The sequence below is a fragment of the Glycine soja genome, chromosome 6 (assembly GCF_004193775.1).
Source record: "Glycine soja cultivar W05 chromosome 6, ASM419377v2, whole genome shotgun sequence".
Lineage (NCBI taxonomy): Eukaryota > Viridiplantae > Streptophyta > Magnoliopsida > Fabales > Fabaceae > Glycine > Glycine soja.
In genome coordinates, this window is record NC_041007.1 from 15,704,609 (window position 1) to 15,723,337 (window position 18,729).

An 18,729-nucleotide genomic window follows, 5' to 3' on the forward strand; every position below is an offset into this window, starting at 1 on the left:
TTACCACATTTCACCCAATTAGTCAATTCCTGATTTCCCTTACCTTTATATATTTATTATACATAAAGAAAAATATTATACTATTATTCATTGATAAATACGATAACTTTAAATCATATTTTTGAAAATATCTTATCATAACTCATCCTAATTTTAGAAATAAGATATGAAAAGATCCAATCAAAGAAAATTTGTATGCAAAACAAGTTAAACCTTAAAATCAGACAAGGTAGATAACTTCTAATTCTATCTTTTTAACTTTTACTTTGAACCCAATTGCCCACTTCCAATTTAAAGTCCTTTTTCCATTATCTGCGGAAATATTTATTTAATTATAATGAATATCAATAGAGATAATTGAAAAAGCATAATTACAAAAAAGAAGAAATCTCCTTTACACCTTGACCACCACAACCGATCACATCCTATATAGCCCACACCCGAACCTCCCCACACACTTTCCTTCATTTCACCCCAACCTTTTTCGCTTCCTCTCTCTTTCTCTTTCTTTTTCTCAATTGCTGCGAAAGAAAAAAGAAACGGAATCGCATTACCAAAGACGAAAACGAAAGAAAGAAACGATGATGCAGCTGCAGCAACACCATCAAGAGGTGGAAGAAGCAGAAGAAGAGGCTTCGAATTCTTCTTCTCATCATCACAACAAGGCATCGCCTTCTCCCAGTTTCAGCAGCTACTCATCGGAGACACTCGCCGAGATCGCCGCCAGGGTAATCGAGGAGCTCCGCCGCGACCCTAGTTCACTCTCCGTCGTCGACGACGACGACGCACTTTTCCCGCCATGGGAAAACCAAAACGACAGCTTCGTCCCCCAAAACGACAAGCCGGCAGAACAAAACGACGACGACGACGATGATTTCGAATTCGCGTTCGTTTCGCGAGACTTCGCTTCTCCAGTCTCCGCGGACGACATTTTTCACAACGGCCGGATCAAGGCGATGTACCCAATCTTCGGCGTTGTCGTTCCCTCAAACGACGCCGTTTCGAGCGTTGTTCCGAATAATAATAATAATAATATTGCGAACAGTACTCCGCGGCGTCGTCTTCCTTTAAGGAAGCTAATGTTCGAGGAGGGAGAAACAGCGTCGTGCTCGTCGTCAACGGAAGAGAGCGTTGACCTAGAAGGGGTGGTGGCAGCGGAAGGGGCGTACTGCGTGTGGACACCGAATTCCGTTGGGAGGGAACGGAAGAAGAGCAACTCAACGGGGTCCGCGTCGAAGCGGTGGAAGCTTCGTGTTCGAGATTTGCTTTTGAGGAGTCACAGTGACGGAAAGGATAATAATAATAATAATAAACAACAACAACAACAGAGAGAACTCAAAGAAGTGGTGTTTCAGATTCCGAAGAACAAAGTGGCGGCGAAGCCTCAGAACGGAACGGAACATGCGGAACAGAACAAGAGGAAGTCCTTCTTGCCTTACAGGCCAGAATTGGTTGGACTTTTTGCTAATGTCAATGGCCTTGGTCGGAATTTGCGTCCCTTTTGATTTTTCGACCGTAATTAAAAATTAAACGATATTTATTATTAATTATTCCATTCATTATAGTTTCCTTCTTCTTCTTCTTTTTTTTTTCGTTTTATTTTAGCAGATTATATATCCCTTGCTTTATTAGTTTCTTCTGATGGTTTTCCTTGCCTTTGTTTGTTTTGATATTTTTGGGCCGGGAATATTGTAATTAAAGCGGATGAGATGCAGTAGTATATATTCTTTTTTCTGTAAATTCAATGGACATTTTAAGGGTTTCTTTTCTTCTTTTTTCCGTCGTACTTCAGACTTCAAGCTTTATTGTATTAATTATGATGAGTTTTCTAGTTTGTGGTGGGGCTAGTTTGTATTTGAAATGGCGTTCTAGTGGGATTTGTATAGATTAAGATGGTGAGGCGTATATGGGTTACTTTTCGGCTCCTACGTACTCAAGTCTACAATATTAAGGGTAAGTTACTTTTGAAGTTTAACAAAATTACATGCTTTTTTCCTTTAGATCACGTTTGGTTCATATAAATGTACAAAATATGCATAAAAAAACAGGTGTGTGCTAATCGAAAATGTAGTATTATGTCTTTATTTTATATATAATAAAGTATCGTGTCTTTACAATAAACAAATAAAGATAACAGTTTGTGTGAATTTAAAAATAAAAAAGAAATATGCATTATTTTAAACGGACTGTTGCATAGCCCTTTACTAAGGGCCTATCTAGATCGAATCTTTTTCAAAGGGCTTATCATTTGCGTTAATTGAATGTTTTACATTTGACGGAGGGAGTGTACATACAGAGAGTCAGACATTTAAGTTAGTGCACAACAGAGTAGCAGTAATACATGTAGGAATTGTTTGTAATTGGTGAAGGTTGTAAATATGGAGTTTATAGAGAACTAAGCAACATATTACGTAATTCTTCACCATTTCTTCGTTATGTTTGTCTAGAAAACCAGTTGTCGATTTCAGTGAGTATTCTTTACATGTAATGTTTATGTTATTGTTTGCGACAATGGTAGTTGCATAACTTCATTGATAAGGTGTTCATGGAGATCATGTAACATGTTTGGTGTTGGGTAATTCTTCATTGTTACTTTGTCATTTTTTTTTTAAGAACTCGATTGTAGATTATATTGTATATCCTTTACACGTAATGTTTATAATTGCAACAATGGTAGTTGCATAACTTCGTTGATAAGGTGTTCATAGAGAATCATGTAACATGTTGGGTGTTGGATAATTCTTCATTGTTACTTTCTCATGTTTTTCTAAGAAGTCAATTGTAGATTTTATTGAGTATCCTTTACATGCAATGCCTATGCATTCGACAATGATGGTTGCATAATTTGTGGATGATGTCCATAAACTAAAGGTTAATAAATCTGGCTGTCTAGGAACAAGCTGTTTTTGAAGATTATCAATTTTCTGTAATAGAAGTTATTAGTAAGATTAAGTTTCTTTTGTATAGACAAGCGCACCTGTTACATTTGTTTTAGCATCTTGATATAGGTCTTCTTGTATTAGGGAGACTTTTGATTTTCTCTAGTTGCGGGGTATGCCCCTTTTATTGTTGTATCATTTTGGGTTTAATATAATTTACATTTTTCCCAAAAAAAAAAGGTTAACGAGGTACATAATCAACGATGACGAAATGAAACAACAAGCCAATTAGTTATTGAATGGGGTTGTCAGTGATTAAATAAGGTTACTCGTTCTTATGAAACCTCCATGATAGCATCAAATAGTTTTGGGTAAATAGTCATTTTCGTCTTTAAATATGTAGAATGTTGATAAATTCTTTCTCGAAAAATGAAAATTTAAATTTTAGTCCTCGAAAGTGAAAAAAGTACGACAAATTTATCCATCTGTTAACTTTCGTCAGTTACCGTTAATGAAAGAGGTTATGTGACACAAAGGAACGAAAATGTCACAAAAATGATTGTCAACACGATTGCTAAATAGATTTGATCGAAATGTCAATAAGTTATCATTCGACTAAAATGTCAGTGATTTTTCATTGGACCAAAATATCAGTAAATTTTTTGAATCAAAATGTCGTACGTTTCCATTGGACCAAAATATCAGTAAGTTACCATTGAATCAAAATGTCAATAATTTTCCATTAGACTTTATTAATCAATATTATGCTTATTATTATATTTGTTCTAATTTATGTTTGTTTTCTTATTTTTTTAAAGTTTTTATTGTAATATTGTGCATGCAACGATAAATAGAAGGAGAGAAATGAAGACTAAATTATATTTTATCCTAAACGAAATGAATTTTGGGTATGTCAAATTAGTCTAATGAAAGCGTATTGACATTCTAGTTCAAAAAAATTACTGTCATTTTGGTCCAATGAAAAATTATTGACATTTTGATCCAATGATAACTTATTAACATTTAGGTCTAATGGAAACGTATTAATACGTTGGTAAAAAAATACTCACATTTTGGTTCAATGAAAAGATATTGATATTTTGATCCAATTGTAAATTACTAACATTTTGATCGAATGGTAATTTACTGATATTTTGGTCTAATTTATTCAAAAGTTATGTTGACAATCATTTTTGTGATATTTTCGTCTATCTATGTCACATAAGGTCTTTTATTAACGATAATAAACGAAAGTTAATATATAAATGAATTTGTCGCACTTTTTTATTTTCGAAGACAAATTTAATTTTTTTCATCTTTTCGGAATGAATTTATCAATGTTTTACACATTTAAGAATAAAAATGACTATTTATCTAATAATTTTTTTGTTGAATTTCTGATGTGAGTGTAATTTATCATAAAAATAACTGAAGATAATTTTGTATGAAGTTAAAAATTACAAAAATCATATTATTCTTAACATAGTACCACATAAAAATTTACCCTAGGGCTTATCTCTACTTTGTTGATTGAGTCTTTTACCATGACAAATGAAGTGTTATGTATAGAGATTCTGATATTCAAATCAATGTTCAGGGTAATAATATTGCATGTCGGAATTGTTATTTGGTGAAGGCTGTAATATGGTGTTTATAGGAAATCAAGTAACATGTTAGGCAATTCTTTATTGTCACTTTGTTATGTTTGTCTAGAAGATCAGTTGCATATTTTAGCTGAGTATCCTTTACACTTAATGTTTATGCTTACGACTAATGGTAGTCACTTAATTTCATGGTTTAATTAGGTGTTTGTTGAGAACCAGGCAACATGTTGGGTAATTCTTCATCATCACTTTTGTCACGTTTGTCTAGAAAATCAGTTGCAGATTTTAGTGAGTATCCTTTACACGGAATGTCTATGCTTGTGACAATAGTAGTTGCGTAATTTAATCTCATAGATTAGGTGTTTTGTATTGGGTGTTGGATAATCCTTTACAAGCAATGTTTATGCATGCGACAATGGTGGTTACATAACTTCAAGATTGATGTCCATAAACGTGAACCAAGTATATAGTTGGTGCTAAGGAAATGAACAAACGAGACAAACAGTTACTGAAAATTGTTGTCGGTGATTGAATAGGGTTGCTCGTTCTGTTGCACCTCCATAATAGGTATAAAATAAGTTTTTGTTATTAAACTTGTAACATGTTAGTGTAATTTACCACATAAATAAATATTAGTATAAAATCTCTTTATTTGTCTATAGAAAATTAGGTAACGAGTTAGGTAATTCTTCATCATCACTTTATCGTGTTTGTCTAGAAAACCAGTTGCAGATTCAATGAGTATCCTTTACATGTAATGTCTATGCTTGCGACAATGCTAGTTGTGCAATTTCATGGATCAAGTGTTTATAGAGAACCAAGTGTTGTCTTGGATGTTAGATAATTCTTCATCATCACTTTATCATGTTTGTCAAGGAAATTAATTACACGCAATGTTTATCCATGCGACAATGTTGGTTGGGTAACTTCAGGATCATGTCCATAAAAGTTAACCAGATATATAGTTGGTATTAAGGAAATGAACAGATGAGACAATCAGTTACTGAATAGGCTGAGTTATCGAATAGAGCTTTTTTTCTTTTTTTTTTTTTACACTTCTAAAATAAATATCAAACAAAATTTTGTTGTTCAGCTGTTAAACTTCTAACACGTGAGTGTAATTTACCATTAATATTTTTTTACGCTGATTTACCATTAATATAAATACCAGTATAAAGTCTATTTATTTGTCTTTTCTCGTATTTGTTCAATTAAAAAATAAGATATAGAAAAAAGGAAGCAATACAAGCAGAGCATATATTACTTTAATAAAAGATAAATTTCGTAATGGTACTATCATTTTTAATTACAATATCTCATATAAATTATATTATATCAATCGTCTTAGGAGGTGAGTTCAGATTGCGATTTGCATTATTTACAGCTTTGGTGACGAAATTGGGATTTGCGTCTTTATCTGCAAATTGCAATATAATTCTTGGCGTGCTGATTATGTGCAGCCATTATAAGTTGACAATTAATCTTTGTAATTTTGCACTTTCGTGGGTCTTAACTCTTAACGCGCTTTAAACTTGGATTATTAGAAGATTATGGTGATGTTAAAAATAGTAGTCGAAGACTCGTAGAATATTATGGGAAGGAAAAATAAAGTAGCCTTGCTGGATAAATGGATATCATCCGTGTACGCTATAGTTTTCTCTCTCACCAAGTTTTAACACATGCAAATTCTGAATTAACCTATAGTATTATTTAATTAACGGATTAATCTAAAAATAAGACGAGAATTTGTACATCATCCGTGGAAAGACTAGTGCAATATCGTGGATATTAGATAATTTAGAATCATGTTAAAGTATCGATTAACATTAAATTAGATAAATAAAAAAGATAAGCATTTGCTACTGTAATTCAATTAAATTTCTGAGCCTAGCTAGCAAAGATGTGTTTCAACTTTCAGCCTCATAAGCAGGGGTTTAAGCAGCAGTTTAATAATAAGACCGATAATGTGTGAGATTAAACTTTTCGAACAAAAATAATATATTACTTTTCGTGATGTTAGCGTAAATTTGATAATAAAAAAAAACTCAATCGTGGATATTAAAGTTATCCAAACGACCCTCAAAACGTTGCAATCATATAAATTTTAAATAAACCCCAGAATAATAAATAAATAAATCCTCAAACCCGTTTCATAAAAATATCAGTGATACAAACATCAGCTTTTGAAATCATGTTTTATTTATTATTTACTGTAAATAATGATTTATAAGAACTACGAATGTTAGTTATATAGATACTTTTTTTACAGAGTTATATATATATATATATATATATATATATATATATATATATATATATATATATATATATACACACACACACACTTATTAGTTATTAATTAAATAAATAAATTCCTAAAAGTGATTAGTAAAAAAATTAATAATATTTTTTTAAAAAAATATTCTTAAGGATTAATTGTCTTTAAATTATAAATAGAAAATACTCATAAAAAATTATAAATAGAAAATGCGAGTATTTGCTCTTTAATTAATTATCTATGGAATATAGGTTAGACACAAATCAATTTTGTAAATTTTGGAGAAAAAGTGAATCAAAAAATGATAGACAATCTTCCAATAACCTTTTTTTTCTCCAAGATTTTTTTTCCACAAAAGTGTTTCTATACCTTGTGATTTTTACTTCTTTTTTATGCTATATGATTTTTACTTTAATCTAACTTATTTGGGTTTACATCCCCTAAAAAATTTCAAACATTTAAAAATGTGGAATAAAATTCAGTGAAAAAATATATAATAAATACGTTATTTTTAATATATTTTAATAAACAAATTCATATAGAACTCATTAAATGATGTTCGAAGTTTTACTTCTTATCTAATTATTCTCATTTATTATTTATTATACAATAAAGCTCATAAAGAAAGTATTAAAAAATGTTATATTCAATATCAGAGAAGAATTTAGGGTGGGATTTGAACGACTAACGCTGAAAAATTGCTGGATAGGAAGAAATTAAAAAAAAAAAAACTCTGAAAGGTGTTATTTGTCTTATATAATAGTATTAATCACTATCAGTACCTAATCCCACTCTTTCTGACCAAAAAGAAGGGGAAGATTACGGAGAAGTTTACCTTTTAGAAATTTTGTTAAACTTTGGACTTGTCCTCTGTTTGTTGGTTTGTATTAACCCTACCGACATATAAACATACCCTTTGAATTTTAAGTCCTTCGAGATTCAGGAAGCTGTCGCGTTCATATTTTCCCAGAAATGTGAAGTTTCATAAATAATAATAAGAAAAAAATGTTCGTAGATATTTACTTACACATTCACATTACTTTTTTTTTTTCTTTTTTCTTTTATTCTTTTTATTTCCCTTTCATTCACACTGTATCACAAATTACATTTTTTGTTTCTTTCTCTTCTTTCTTATTTTTATTCAAGTGTATATGCATGCATCGATCTAAGGAATGTGTGTAACAATCATTTTTAGTTATTCTATATGAAAGGCTTGATAAAATGTTTACATAATTTATAATCACACATGTTTTTGAGAAATGGTAGCCAAGCAATAACCTTCTAATAAACATTAATATTGATTAAAATTTTGTTAAAAACTATAAAATTATAAAAAAAACTCATTAAATAAGAAATAAAAATTTAAAAAAGTTATAATTATAACTTATAATAAATTTCAATCAATAATAAAAAAAATATTTAAAAGAATATATTAGAAAGTATATTAACATTTTATTCAAATACAATTTCTCATTGCAAATGGTCTCGATTCTCGAACACAGACAAACTACCGCGAAACGAGGTGATAAAGTGTAGGTCAAGGAATTTTTGTCGTTATCTTTGCTTGATGGACATAAAATGAGATTTTTTTTTTGCTGAAGGAGACATAAAATGAGACAGGCTAATGGAATGTGGAGAAAAGAAAAATAAAGGAATGGAAAATGGAATTGGAAATGCAAGCACAGTGGGAGGTAGTTAAGGAGGATTAGTCAACCACTGAATCAAACTTTTCTTGAATATATCATTTTCATCAAGGTTATCAATGAGAATACATTGAGACTTTAGGTATATATCTATCTTCTTGCTGGCTTAAGTTTAGTGTAAGGTCATTTTCACATCCTCGTGCTTTTACCTTTGATTATGATTACAATTGTCAAGCCAAATGTGAACGCTTGTTAGCTCACATATATGTAGGTGTGTATTTATTCTTTTCTAATCTTACTAGGGACTCTGTCGTTATTCTCATTTCCACATGTATGTAATTACGGAACATATATACTTTTCAAGTGACTGATATATTCTTAATTCTTAAATTTAAACTACTCCTCACTTTCTAAATAAAATTCTTCTAGAGGCTATATAGAGTTGATTTTGCTTTCACTACAAGTCTACAACCAACCAATGTTGGTTACATCTTATATGTGGTATTTTTTATAAGCACTTGTATTGTAGATGAAATATTCGTGAATATAATGCGAATGCATACAAGTTATAAAAGATGTAAAAGAAATTAGAACCTTAAAAAAAATGTCCTTTACTCAGCAATCCAAAATATTGCCTTACAATTCATAGACATGGCCACAGTTTTTGTTTTTATTTTTATGCAGACATGTCCATAGTTATAAGGGCTGTATATAAGAAAGATGTAAAAATTGTCTTAATGATTATTATTCGCTAAGATAGATTATATGTCAGCGATTACATAAACTAACAGCTAAGAAATTATTTAATTCGCCAAGAAATTATTTACACAGGAAGTAACCTTTCCCTCACTTGTTAGTTTTTTCGTCAACAAACCAATTATACATCATCTATTTATACAACCACAGGTGGTGTTTGCTTAATGTAAATATATATGAGAAAGATTAACGAATAAGAATCGCCTCATGATTTATCATGGGACAAGGAGAGTGTAGTACAAGTACTTGAAATCAAGATACAAATGTATATGTATTAGTTACCAATATATATAGATCTTTTCCGTACCAACAGTTGAAGCCATTGTTTGCCCCCCTTAAATCCCTCACTGCATTTATAAGACTCATTTTAAGTTCTTAAAGATTATTACATCATTGAAGAGAATTCGTTAAAATGCTATTAGTAATTACCACGTCAAATTGTTGAGAAAAATTAAATCTTTTTATTTTTTATTTTAAATTTTCTTAACATTTATTTCCAAATTCCACTGAATAAAATCTAACGGCCTCTTTTTAGTTGTCAAGCGCATTCAGCCGCTAAGAAAGAATTTCATTAGTTGTTTTTCTAAGAAAACTTATATCTATTACTGTGTGTTATCTTTAGGTAAAATAAAATAAAAAAGCAATAATAAAAACCATTGATAAAAAAGAAAAATAAACCAAATATGTTTTCTAACAAAGTTATCAATATTCCTAGCTAATCCGAAACTAACACTATGGAAGAGATAAGAATCTTATCCAAACTTTTTGTGTACTTATTTTTATTGTCTAAATGATGTTATAATGTACCTTTTGGATGGTAAATTAACGTTTCGATAGTACCAAGCTACAAAGATGGTGTACATGATCATCATGTGTTATATTGAGTTGAGTGGGGAATTAAGGATATTATTCTTTGCAAAATCTGATATAGATGGGAGCCATGTTCACTTGTAACTGAACAAGTGCGCACCAACTTGTGAGTGTTTTAATTAGGTATGGGCTCTCTTCTATTAAAGTGGCAGACAAAGTTCATGCCCCTTCCCTTTGATATTCTCTACTTTTAACCAGCCATCTCAATCAATGGCGGAAACGTATACTATATGATCTCGTACAGCATACGAATTCTGTGGACCAACCATGATATGTCCTGTTTAATTTCTCTCGTCTTTTTTGGGAAAAAGGGTTTTTTTTTTTTTTTTGTCTAGTGCTGCCACTAAGTATGAACTTCTTAATTAGAAGTTATATATACCCAAAAGGTTGAAGGAAAATATATATATAGTTTGGATTTGTTAGAAAACTTTCTAATCAAAACCGTCACCACACTAAATAGGGCATAACTTGTAAAGAGCTTATTCGAATTAATTTATTAAAAGGTTCTCTTAAAAGGTAAAAAAAATTAATGTACAAATATTCATTTCAGAAACTGATTCATTTTAACAAATGTTCTTTGTTACACAAACAAACTTGATGACCAAATCTGTAACTACATCACTACATGCTTAAGTCTAGCATACCATGTTATTCTTTTTCCAAATAGAACGTTTTTATATAGCTGCAGGTTTCAATTTAAAGATGATGCTGACCCTAAATTTCGTAAGCAACGTGACTATCTCCTATAAGACGACATTGAGGGAGCAACAGATAGTTTATTAACTTATTTCCATTCCATATATATACTGCCCCCACCAGATTATTTAATTAGTACTGCACAATTTCGTTAGTTCTAGGGTGCCCATTTTTCTTTTGTAGTTTAAGCACTTATGTAGTTATAGTTATGTTTATCATAATTTTAAAACTTGTTCACCTTTTCTTTCTAGGTTAATTTAGCTATGAATACCACTAAGCATGTATTTACCAGCTAAATTAGTGATCTCAACTTAAATTTTGAATTTACCGTTACATTAAATATTTTTGGAACTTTTTTTTGTTTGTATTAGTCTTTTCCAACTCGAATAAAATTATCTTTCATGGATAATACATGTGGTCTTTTAATAAAAATGTTTTTACACATCAACCAAATAAAAAATATTTTAAATAAAATATTAAAATATTTTAATTACATGACAATGCATAATTAGATGGTACTGTATTTCAATTAAGTTTTTCTTTGATAGAAATGATGCGTAAGCCACTTTATCGATATAAATGAACTAAAAAATATAGTAAAATAAAGGAGAAATCAAAAGATTTTACAGTGTTTGGGGTGTCCTTTGAAGAATTGAAGAATTTAATTAAAATGTATTGACATTATAAAAAGAATTTATACCACATATTATCATGTATAATAAATTCTTCCTTTAATAACAATTATCTTAAAAATTATACCTAAGATTATTTTTATTTAGTTGACAACATAAATATATTTATATAAATAATGTATAAAAATCAATCTCCATATTCAATCCCATAAATGTGCTAGATTGTTGTTATTAGTATTTTTTCCAAGATACTCTTCAAGAGCTTCAAGTTTGGTTGTATGGAGAACTATTATGAGTTCTATGAATTTTGATATCTTATGAGCCTGTTGAGGAGGATTTTATGGGTTGTTATAGAAAAAGTGTAACCCCTTGTTATTCTTGATTCACTACTAAAGAAGTTCAAGGGAATGATATCTCAAGATAAATAGTTAAAAGTTTGTCACAAAATATATCTACGATGAAATTTGATTGTGATGAATGTTGTATACGCTCCCGATCGTCGTTGACAAAAATTAGTCATTACTTTTCACAAAAACAACTTCGTACCAATATCATCATCAGAAAAAAAAAATAATATATATATATATATATATATATCACTAACCATTAGCGAGGGAAATGTAAATCCGTCAAACTACTAAACAACCTGCTTTAACTTTTAGTAAGAATGACTCTATTTATGCTTCTCTTTTTGACTTTGATGTTTTGGGTAATCTCCCTTCAACCCTTTATGCAAACATACCTTGTGAAACCACCCCTTGCCTGATTCACAGCCAGATGATGATTTAGATCCACCACAATTTCTCATTGTGATCGGGATTAACAGTTGAGTAAAAGGGTAAATGAAAAATATTTCTAAATAAAAGATTAAAAAAAACTTAAAGAAGGCAATTGTTAAAAAGAGTCTTCTAATCACGACACTATCCAAAGGTAATATTTTGGTCAATGAACAAGTGGTGTTGCTTCTATAAAGTGAAACAGTATTTAGGAAGAAAACACGGTAACCACCGACTATTAACATTTCGACATTTCATGCTTTGGTGTACGCAAGACTCAACCTTCATATAACAGAACACATAACAAAGAAATAAGAGTTGAACCAGATCAAGCTATTTCAGAACTTGAGACAAATTCAAGTTCTATTTCCAACTTCATGTATTGTTATGAGGAATCAAGATGATCAAGTACAAAGATCTACCTTCATTTCTCTTCGTAACCAACTTCATGGTTTTGGATCTCACCAGAGCTGACAAGTGAGTTGACAACGTTGCCTTCTATTGCATCTTCGGATTTGGATCCATTAGTGAGGTCTGAAGAATGAGCTGCTGACTGATCATCCAGTGTCACTTCCTTTTGGACTACCTGCTTTGGGCGTCTGATCGCTTCTGCAGCCTCTGGCATTGCTATAGGAGGAGGCTGAGGAGGAACCCACGCTCGTTGGACTGGCTGCGGACTGGATGCAGCAGGTGCTCCATTATACTCAATTTCATTATCGATCTCTTTGATTCTGACGTTCTTTGTTTGCCACCAGGGTACTGTGTTGTCACCATTATCTTGGATCTTGCCATTTACTTGATACGGAAGGACTTGGGTTGAGGTGTTTTGCACCTGACTAACCTCCCAAGGCTAGTAGCCATGAAATGTGGAAGCAAATAATCAGATTCATATGAAATAATACTACCACGAAAGGAATGTTAACAAAGTAAACCAATGTTATATATAAAATAAAAAATATGATAGCATCCACTTTAGCATGGGTTCTCAACATCTGATATTCAAATAATTCAGTTTTTTATGTTTTCAAAGCAGATAATAATTGTTAAATTGACATATAATCAGTTACCTGATTCTGCAATTCTATATGCATTATGATATTAGCAAAACATTAACTAGGAATGACTTTTATGTCTTATAGATCAACTATTTTTTCCTTGATGATCCAATGGTAAGATGTCCACACAGATCGTCAGTAATAAGAATGCAGAGATCTAAAAATAATAATTTTGCCAAATGAGTTAATGCACATAAACACTTCAAAAGTGAACCAAAATGAAGTTAAAATTCAGACAACTAATCAAAAACTAAAATAAAAATACTTGGGAAATGCAATGAGAGATCTTAGAAATATACCTTGGCTCTAGGTGCTAAGCGAGGATTTGATGGTTGCTGATAAGGGTTGGGGGCTGAATCATCAATTTCCTGCATTAAAACAGTGTCATAGAAGTAACAATGACCAATAAAATTGGTAAGCCTAATGGATAAGAATATTCTTATTTGCACTTACAACCTTTTACATCACTGTAGCACCACCTTTCGTGTCTCACATTTTACTAGTAAATTTCATTTCAATCGATATTTTATTAATTTATATCAATGGAACACAAATGAGATGTATGATTTAGGCATGCAACTACAATTATCAAGATTGAAAGGCATAAAAGATTTACCCTAATGTTAGAAGGCTTCTCCCCTCGTTGGATCATGGCCATTATCTGCAGAAAAATAATAGAAGGAAATAATTCACACAAAGGATCGTATGACCTCAATTAAAATAAACAAAATGGAGGATCTCGTATTGAATCTTTCCTAAGACGTTGGTTAAATAATATATAAAGTGGATCAAGTAAATTAAATATGTTGTAATTAGTACCAACAAACAAAGAACAACATAGTAAACTAAAATTGCAATTCACTATTATTAGTTAAAAATCCCAATCTTAGGCTTCTATTTAACAGTGTTGATTTGGGAAGTTTTAGAAGCATAAATCAAAGAGCACTTTCCATACTTAAAAAAAATATATTTGACCCAAAAGAAAAGGAATTATAATCCATAGCTAGAGCCCGGAGTATCTAAAGGTCCATAAGTATCATCTTTTGATTAGTAGAAAACCCGTCTTTATAGGCTAGACAGAATATAACAAGCACTCAGATGTCGCCTCGTGCCTAAAGAAAGTGGTTGGTGTGTGCATTGAGGGATGGCAGGGGGGGGGGGGGGGGGGGGGATATGAACAGCAAGACAACAATTTACCTCCATATATGATTTAGGATGAGGAGCACTAGATGGTTCAACAGATACAGGAGGGGATGAAGATCTCACTGCAAATAACATTCTAATCATCAGTAATAATTCAGAAATTACATTAATTTAATTTATTGATATTAAATGTATAACAACCTGATCGGGACTCATAGTCTGACTTCCCATTCACGATCAGTTGCTGTTTCAAAAATTACAGTTGCTAAAAGTCAAAACATATTTAAGACAACTCAAATGGGGATCAGAGGTGTGCCAAAATTTCATTAAAGCTGAAATATTCATTACTACATATATAACCTGACCTTTGAACCTGTTTGAGTGACTAAGCGGTCTTCTTGCTTTGAGACAGAGAGTCCACCAGAAGCTATTTTTCATCCATAATTTAGCAGAAACAGATGATATTTAGTAAGAGTATATATATAAATTAGTACTTTAAAAAACTTCTGGCCAAATATGCTAGAATTTCAGACATGCAAAATCACTAAGCTTTTAGGAAGCCTCTAAAGATTGCAAGAAAGTAAAATGCAGGTGTAAACGTGAGCTTCCTGGCACAGTCACAAAGTATGAAATCCAGTTATAATAGTCTAGTCAAGGAATGTTAGCGGCACTCTCTTTGACACTCTCCCTCAAAGACTCTCTATATGATTAGTTATTAGTTAAAATTTATTGGAAATCATCAATTTTGGTACGTTTCGCTTCTCATTTAATATAAATCAGGAGAGAGAATCATTAAATGAGAAGCAAAACCTACCAAAAATGGTGATTTCCGATAAATTCTAATCAATCACAGAGTCTTAGAAAGAGAGTGATTTGTCAAAACTCTTGTTCACCGTGCTACATCAGTCTCCTTGTTGCATTCTAGAGGGGGCTATAAAAGCACAGGTTCATTAACAACAATCAAGAGCATTCTTAAGAAATATACAGGTTCATTGACAAATCATAAAGCAGAAAATCAAGAGAATCCTTAACGAATACACAAGTGTCTGCAAAATAATAAATCAAACCCTCCAGAAAATAGTCATAGCACTATAACTGTTTATCTTAGACCAATATATGAAATGGAAATTTATAACTACCTTCCAATCTTCCTATTGCATTAGTCATCAACTTCATTTCCTGCACTTGCTTATCCAAAAGGTTCACAACTTCTACAAAATATCTCTTCTCTGCAAAGTATAAAACCCGATGCAGCAAAAAAGTATTCAGCAACAAAAGATGTCGATGAAAACTAGGAGTATTAACACAAATATAAAATATTTTACAGCTTGCATATTGAAGTTTTATTAATCCACCTTCAATTTTTGAACTCAGTAATTCTTGGCTTGCTTTTGCAATATCAGCAGCTGCGACTGCAGCTGCTTTTGCAGCCTGTGCAGCTTCTTCTGCCAATGTTGGTTTTGAGCCTGTTCTCTTTGATTGATCATGACCCTCTTCTAGGACAACATTGCGTATCCAGGATTTTAACCGAGGGAGAATAGAATTCTAAAACAAGGAACATACTTCCAAATTTCAGTGAGGCTCAAACCAAACCACAAAGTGATAAAACTTTATGGATAGAGCAAGAAATTAAGTTAGGTACAAAAAAAGAAAGATATGTCAAACCGAGAAATATACTCCCCACCATTAAGATACAAATTTAGATAGCATCACCCAGAAAGGTTAGCTGCAAATACCTTAATTACTATAACTGTACCAGCACCTGAAGCAGCCAGTAATCCAACTGCAATAAGGGCATGTGACCAGTGAAAACTGCGGCGAGATAAGGTTCCAAGCGTAGTAGTAACACCAGTAGAAGCTGGTACAGTCAGCTGCAAAGCCTGTGGTTGGCCTTGCTGCTGAATGTTTGATGATGGCTTCAATTGTCCATCTGTGAGTATTACAGTGAGCCATGAGTCAATGTAACTGAATGAGGAATTCCAGTTCTATTTGAACAGAATAACTAAATGGAGAATTAACTAGCAGTTTAAACTCAGTCCAAAGGTGAAAATGAAAAACACAGAAGACCAATCTGCAACTTAGACATTAGACAGTTCACCTTGATTTATGCCAGCTGTCTGCACACTTGGAGGTGAATCCTGCAATTCGATGCAAAGGTAAGCATTACAGTAGATGAACATACAAGAAAGTGATAATCAATTAACTGGTTGTATTCATATATGAACAAGCAATAGAGCTATATAAAAAATTGAGTAAAAGATCAAACAAGATGCTTACAGGCACACGCCGAAAGGCTTCATCAATCTCCTCCTTCGTAAGGCCCTTCTTCTCCAGAAACGATCGTCTGTGGATGACAGGAGAACCTCTAACTTTCGGGTGTGACAGAAATTTCACAGCATTCTGAATTTGTTCCTCACGCAATGGCTCTGAGTTCACAAACACCGATGTGTCTGAACTCTGTTTACCAAGCTCTTCTCCCCTATTATGCTGATCTACATTTTCTGTTTGCTCAATTTCACCACCTACACCATGAGAAAGAGATCCAATGAATCAAATTAATCAACACATTCAATACACAAAGTATAATATAACATCAAGCACGGAAATATTGAATAGCCACACAATAAAATAAATAAACATGAAAAAAATATAAAAACTGTATTTTCCACACAGAAAACACACCTTTGAATAACAAAGCAGAGCTCAGCACCATTTTTTTGGTGTGACTTAATTTAATTCATCGACCAATTATCTTTCAAAATGACGAGTACAGAGATTAGGCTAATTTGATTCCTAGAGAGGCTTATGGATTGATTTCCAAATTGTGCAAAGTGAAGAGTGTGTGTGAGCGTCAATTAAATAATTATTCGCAGATAATAGGTAATAGTATTAACTACTAAAGTGGCATGTAAAAAGAAAATATAATTCAGTGAAAGAAAAGAGAGAAGAAAGTGAAACCTAGGTTCTGAGGTGAAGGGGATTGAGTAGCCATGGCTTCTCCTGGTGCGTGCTATCTCTGAATTCGGAATTGAGGTCTATTTTTGCTCATCGCATTCTAAGTCTTGTTGATTGCAGCTGTGATAAAGAAAAAAGACAAAATAAATCGTGTTTAGTATACCCCTCACTTTTTGCGTCACTATATATACCCCTACTGGGATTGAAATTCTTTGGGTAAAATATGATAAAAATTTAAAAAGTATTAATTTTATAGTCATAAGAAAATTTGCTTTAATTTGATTTTTTAAAAATAAAATAAGTTTTTTTTCTGGTTTTAAGTGATAATTCTGTTAGATAACAATCTGACATAACTAATCGATTTACTTATATGTGTAATTTTATCACAATTAAATAACTAAATGTTTCCTAAGAAAAAATTAATAATAATTAATACTTATATGAAATAATATTTAAGAATCTATTTTTATTTATTTAAAAAATATTTTAAATTAATTAAAAAATTAAACTAAAAAAATAGAAAAGACTAATTCAACTCCGATTCTTTATACCAGTTTAATATTAATTTTAGTGAGTTTTATAATGGTTCTTGGTCAACTTCAAACTTGTTGATTATGTTTTTTTTTTAATAAATTAAACTTGTTGGCAATTAAAAAAATTAAAAAAAATATTTGCCATGTGTATAATAAACTAATAATTGTTAGCCAATGTATATAAATCAAGTTTGAAATTAACCACTAAGACTAAAATTGTTGATTTTTTAAAGTAGATGATAAAATGTCCTAATTAAAAAGTGAGAGACTAAAATAAGAAACTTTTCAAAAGTGATTGATGAAATATCTTAATTAAAAGCTGAAAAATTAGTATTAAATAATAAGTGTTTGATAAAATTAGTTATTAAAGTAGGTAAAAAATGTAAAATGAAAAAATAATAAAAATATGATTTATTTATAAAAAAAAAGATAACAAGAAGAATGAATAAATTTGTCAAGGATAAAAGTAGAAGAAAATATAAAAAAAAAAACTAAAAACTAGCATTTCAAAAAATGCTACAAGTTATTAAAAAAAATATACTTACCGAACAACCAAATGAATTTTTTAACAAATTAAAAAAACTAGTAACTAACTTAAATATCTTGCTGAACATAACCTATATCAATACTCCTTTAAACATGTAAAAACATTTGAGACACTCCCGTCAAATCTCACATTCACACTCTAAAAGAGGGATGTAAATATAATAGTTAAAAAATGATAATTGTTTATGTTTGATAAGACATTTCAATTAGTTTTTAGTTTTCTTATTAGCTGAAAAACTCAATTGGTCGTTCGATAAACAAGCTTTTTTTAGTAATTTCTAATGTTTTATGAAAGGCTATTTCAAGTAGTATTTTTTAAAAGGCTAGGTTCTTGTTTTTTCCTTTTTATAATTTCTTCCACTT

The 18,729-nt window shown here is 31.2% G+C and overlaps 2 protein-coding genes across 3 annotated transcripts; one reads left to right on the forward strand and one right to left on the reverse strand.

Moving 5' to 3' along the window:
- The first annotated feature begins 444 nt into the window (after positions 1-444).
- Positions 445-1,777, forward strand: LOC114416449. Its single transcript, XM_028381315.1, has one exon. The coding sequence runs from the start codon at positions 582-584 to the stop codon at positions 1,503-1,505; it is 924 nt and encodes a 307-aa protein (XP_028237116.1). The 5' UTR covers positions 445-581; the 3' UTR covers positions 1,506-1,777.
- A 10,472-nt stretch (positions 1,778-12,249) lies between these two features.
- On the reverse strand, positions 12,250-17,452 carry LOC114416450 (peroxisomal membrane protein PEX14-like). 2 transcript variants are annotated; one of them, XM_028381318.1, is made up of 12 exons: positions 17,291-17,452; positions 16,610-16,854; positions 16,431-16,470; positions 16,069-16,262; positions 15,688-15,877; positions 15,472-15,561; positions 14,698-14,759; positions 14,534-14,576; positions 14,387-14,454; positions 13,806-13,850; positions 13,489-13,557; positions 12,250-12,984 (listed from the first exon to the last, which is right to left on the reverse strand). In XM_028381318.1, the coding sequence occupies exons 1-12, from the start codon at positions 17,322-17,324 to the stop codon at positions 12,559-12,561; spliced, it is 1,506 nt and encodes a 501-aa protein (XP_028237119.1). In that variant the 5' UTR covers positions 17,325-17,452; the 3' UTR covers positions 12,250-12,558. The 2 variants fall into 2 exon arrangements, with proteins under 2 accessions (XP_028237119.1, XP_028237118.1); XM_028381317.1 differs by having other exon boundaries at positions 14,534-14,582.
- Between the last annotated feature and the right edge of the window lie 1,277 nt (positions 17,453-18,729).

Excerpts from the sequence above, each read along its gene's own strand:
- LOC114416450 (XM_028381317.1), bottom strand. The coding sequence starts at position 17,324 with ATGGCTACTCAATCCCCTTCACCTCAGAACCTAG. Across the intron at positions 13,558-13,805 it reads AGAAGCCTTCTAACATTAGG|GAAATTGATGATTCAGCCCC; the intron begins GTAAATCTTTTA and ends GTTTTAATGCAG. Across the intron at positions 12,985-13,488 it reads GCTTAGCACCTAGAGCCAAG|CCTTGGGAGGTTAGTCAGGT; the intron begins GTATATTTCTAA and ends CATGGCTACTAG.
- LOC114416449 (XM_028381315.1), top strand. The coding sequence starts at position 582 with ATGATGCAGCTGCAGCAACACCATCAAGAGGTGGAAGAAGCAGAAGAA.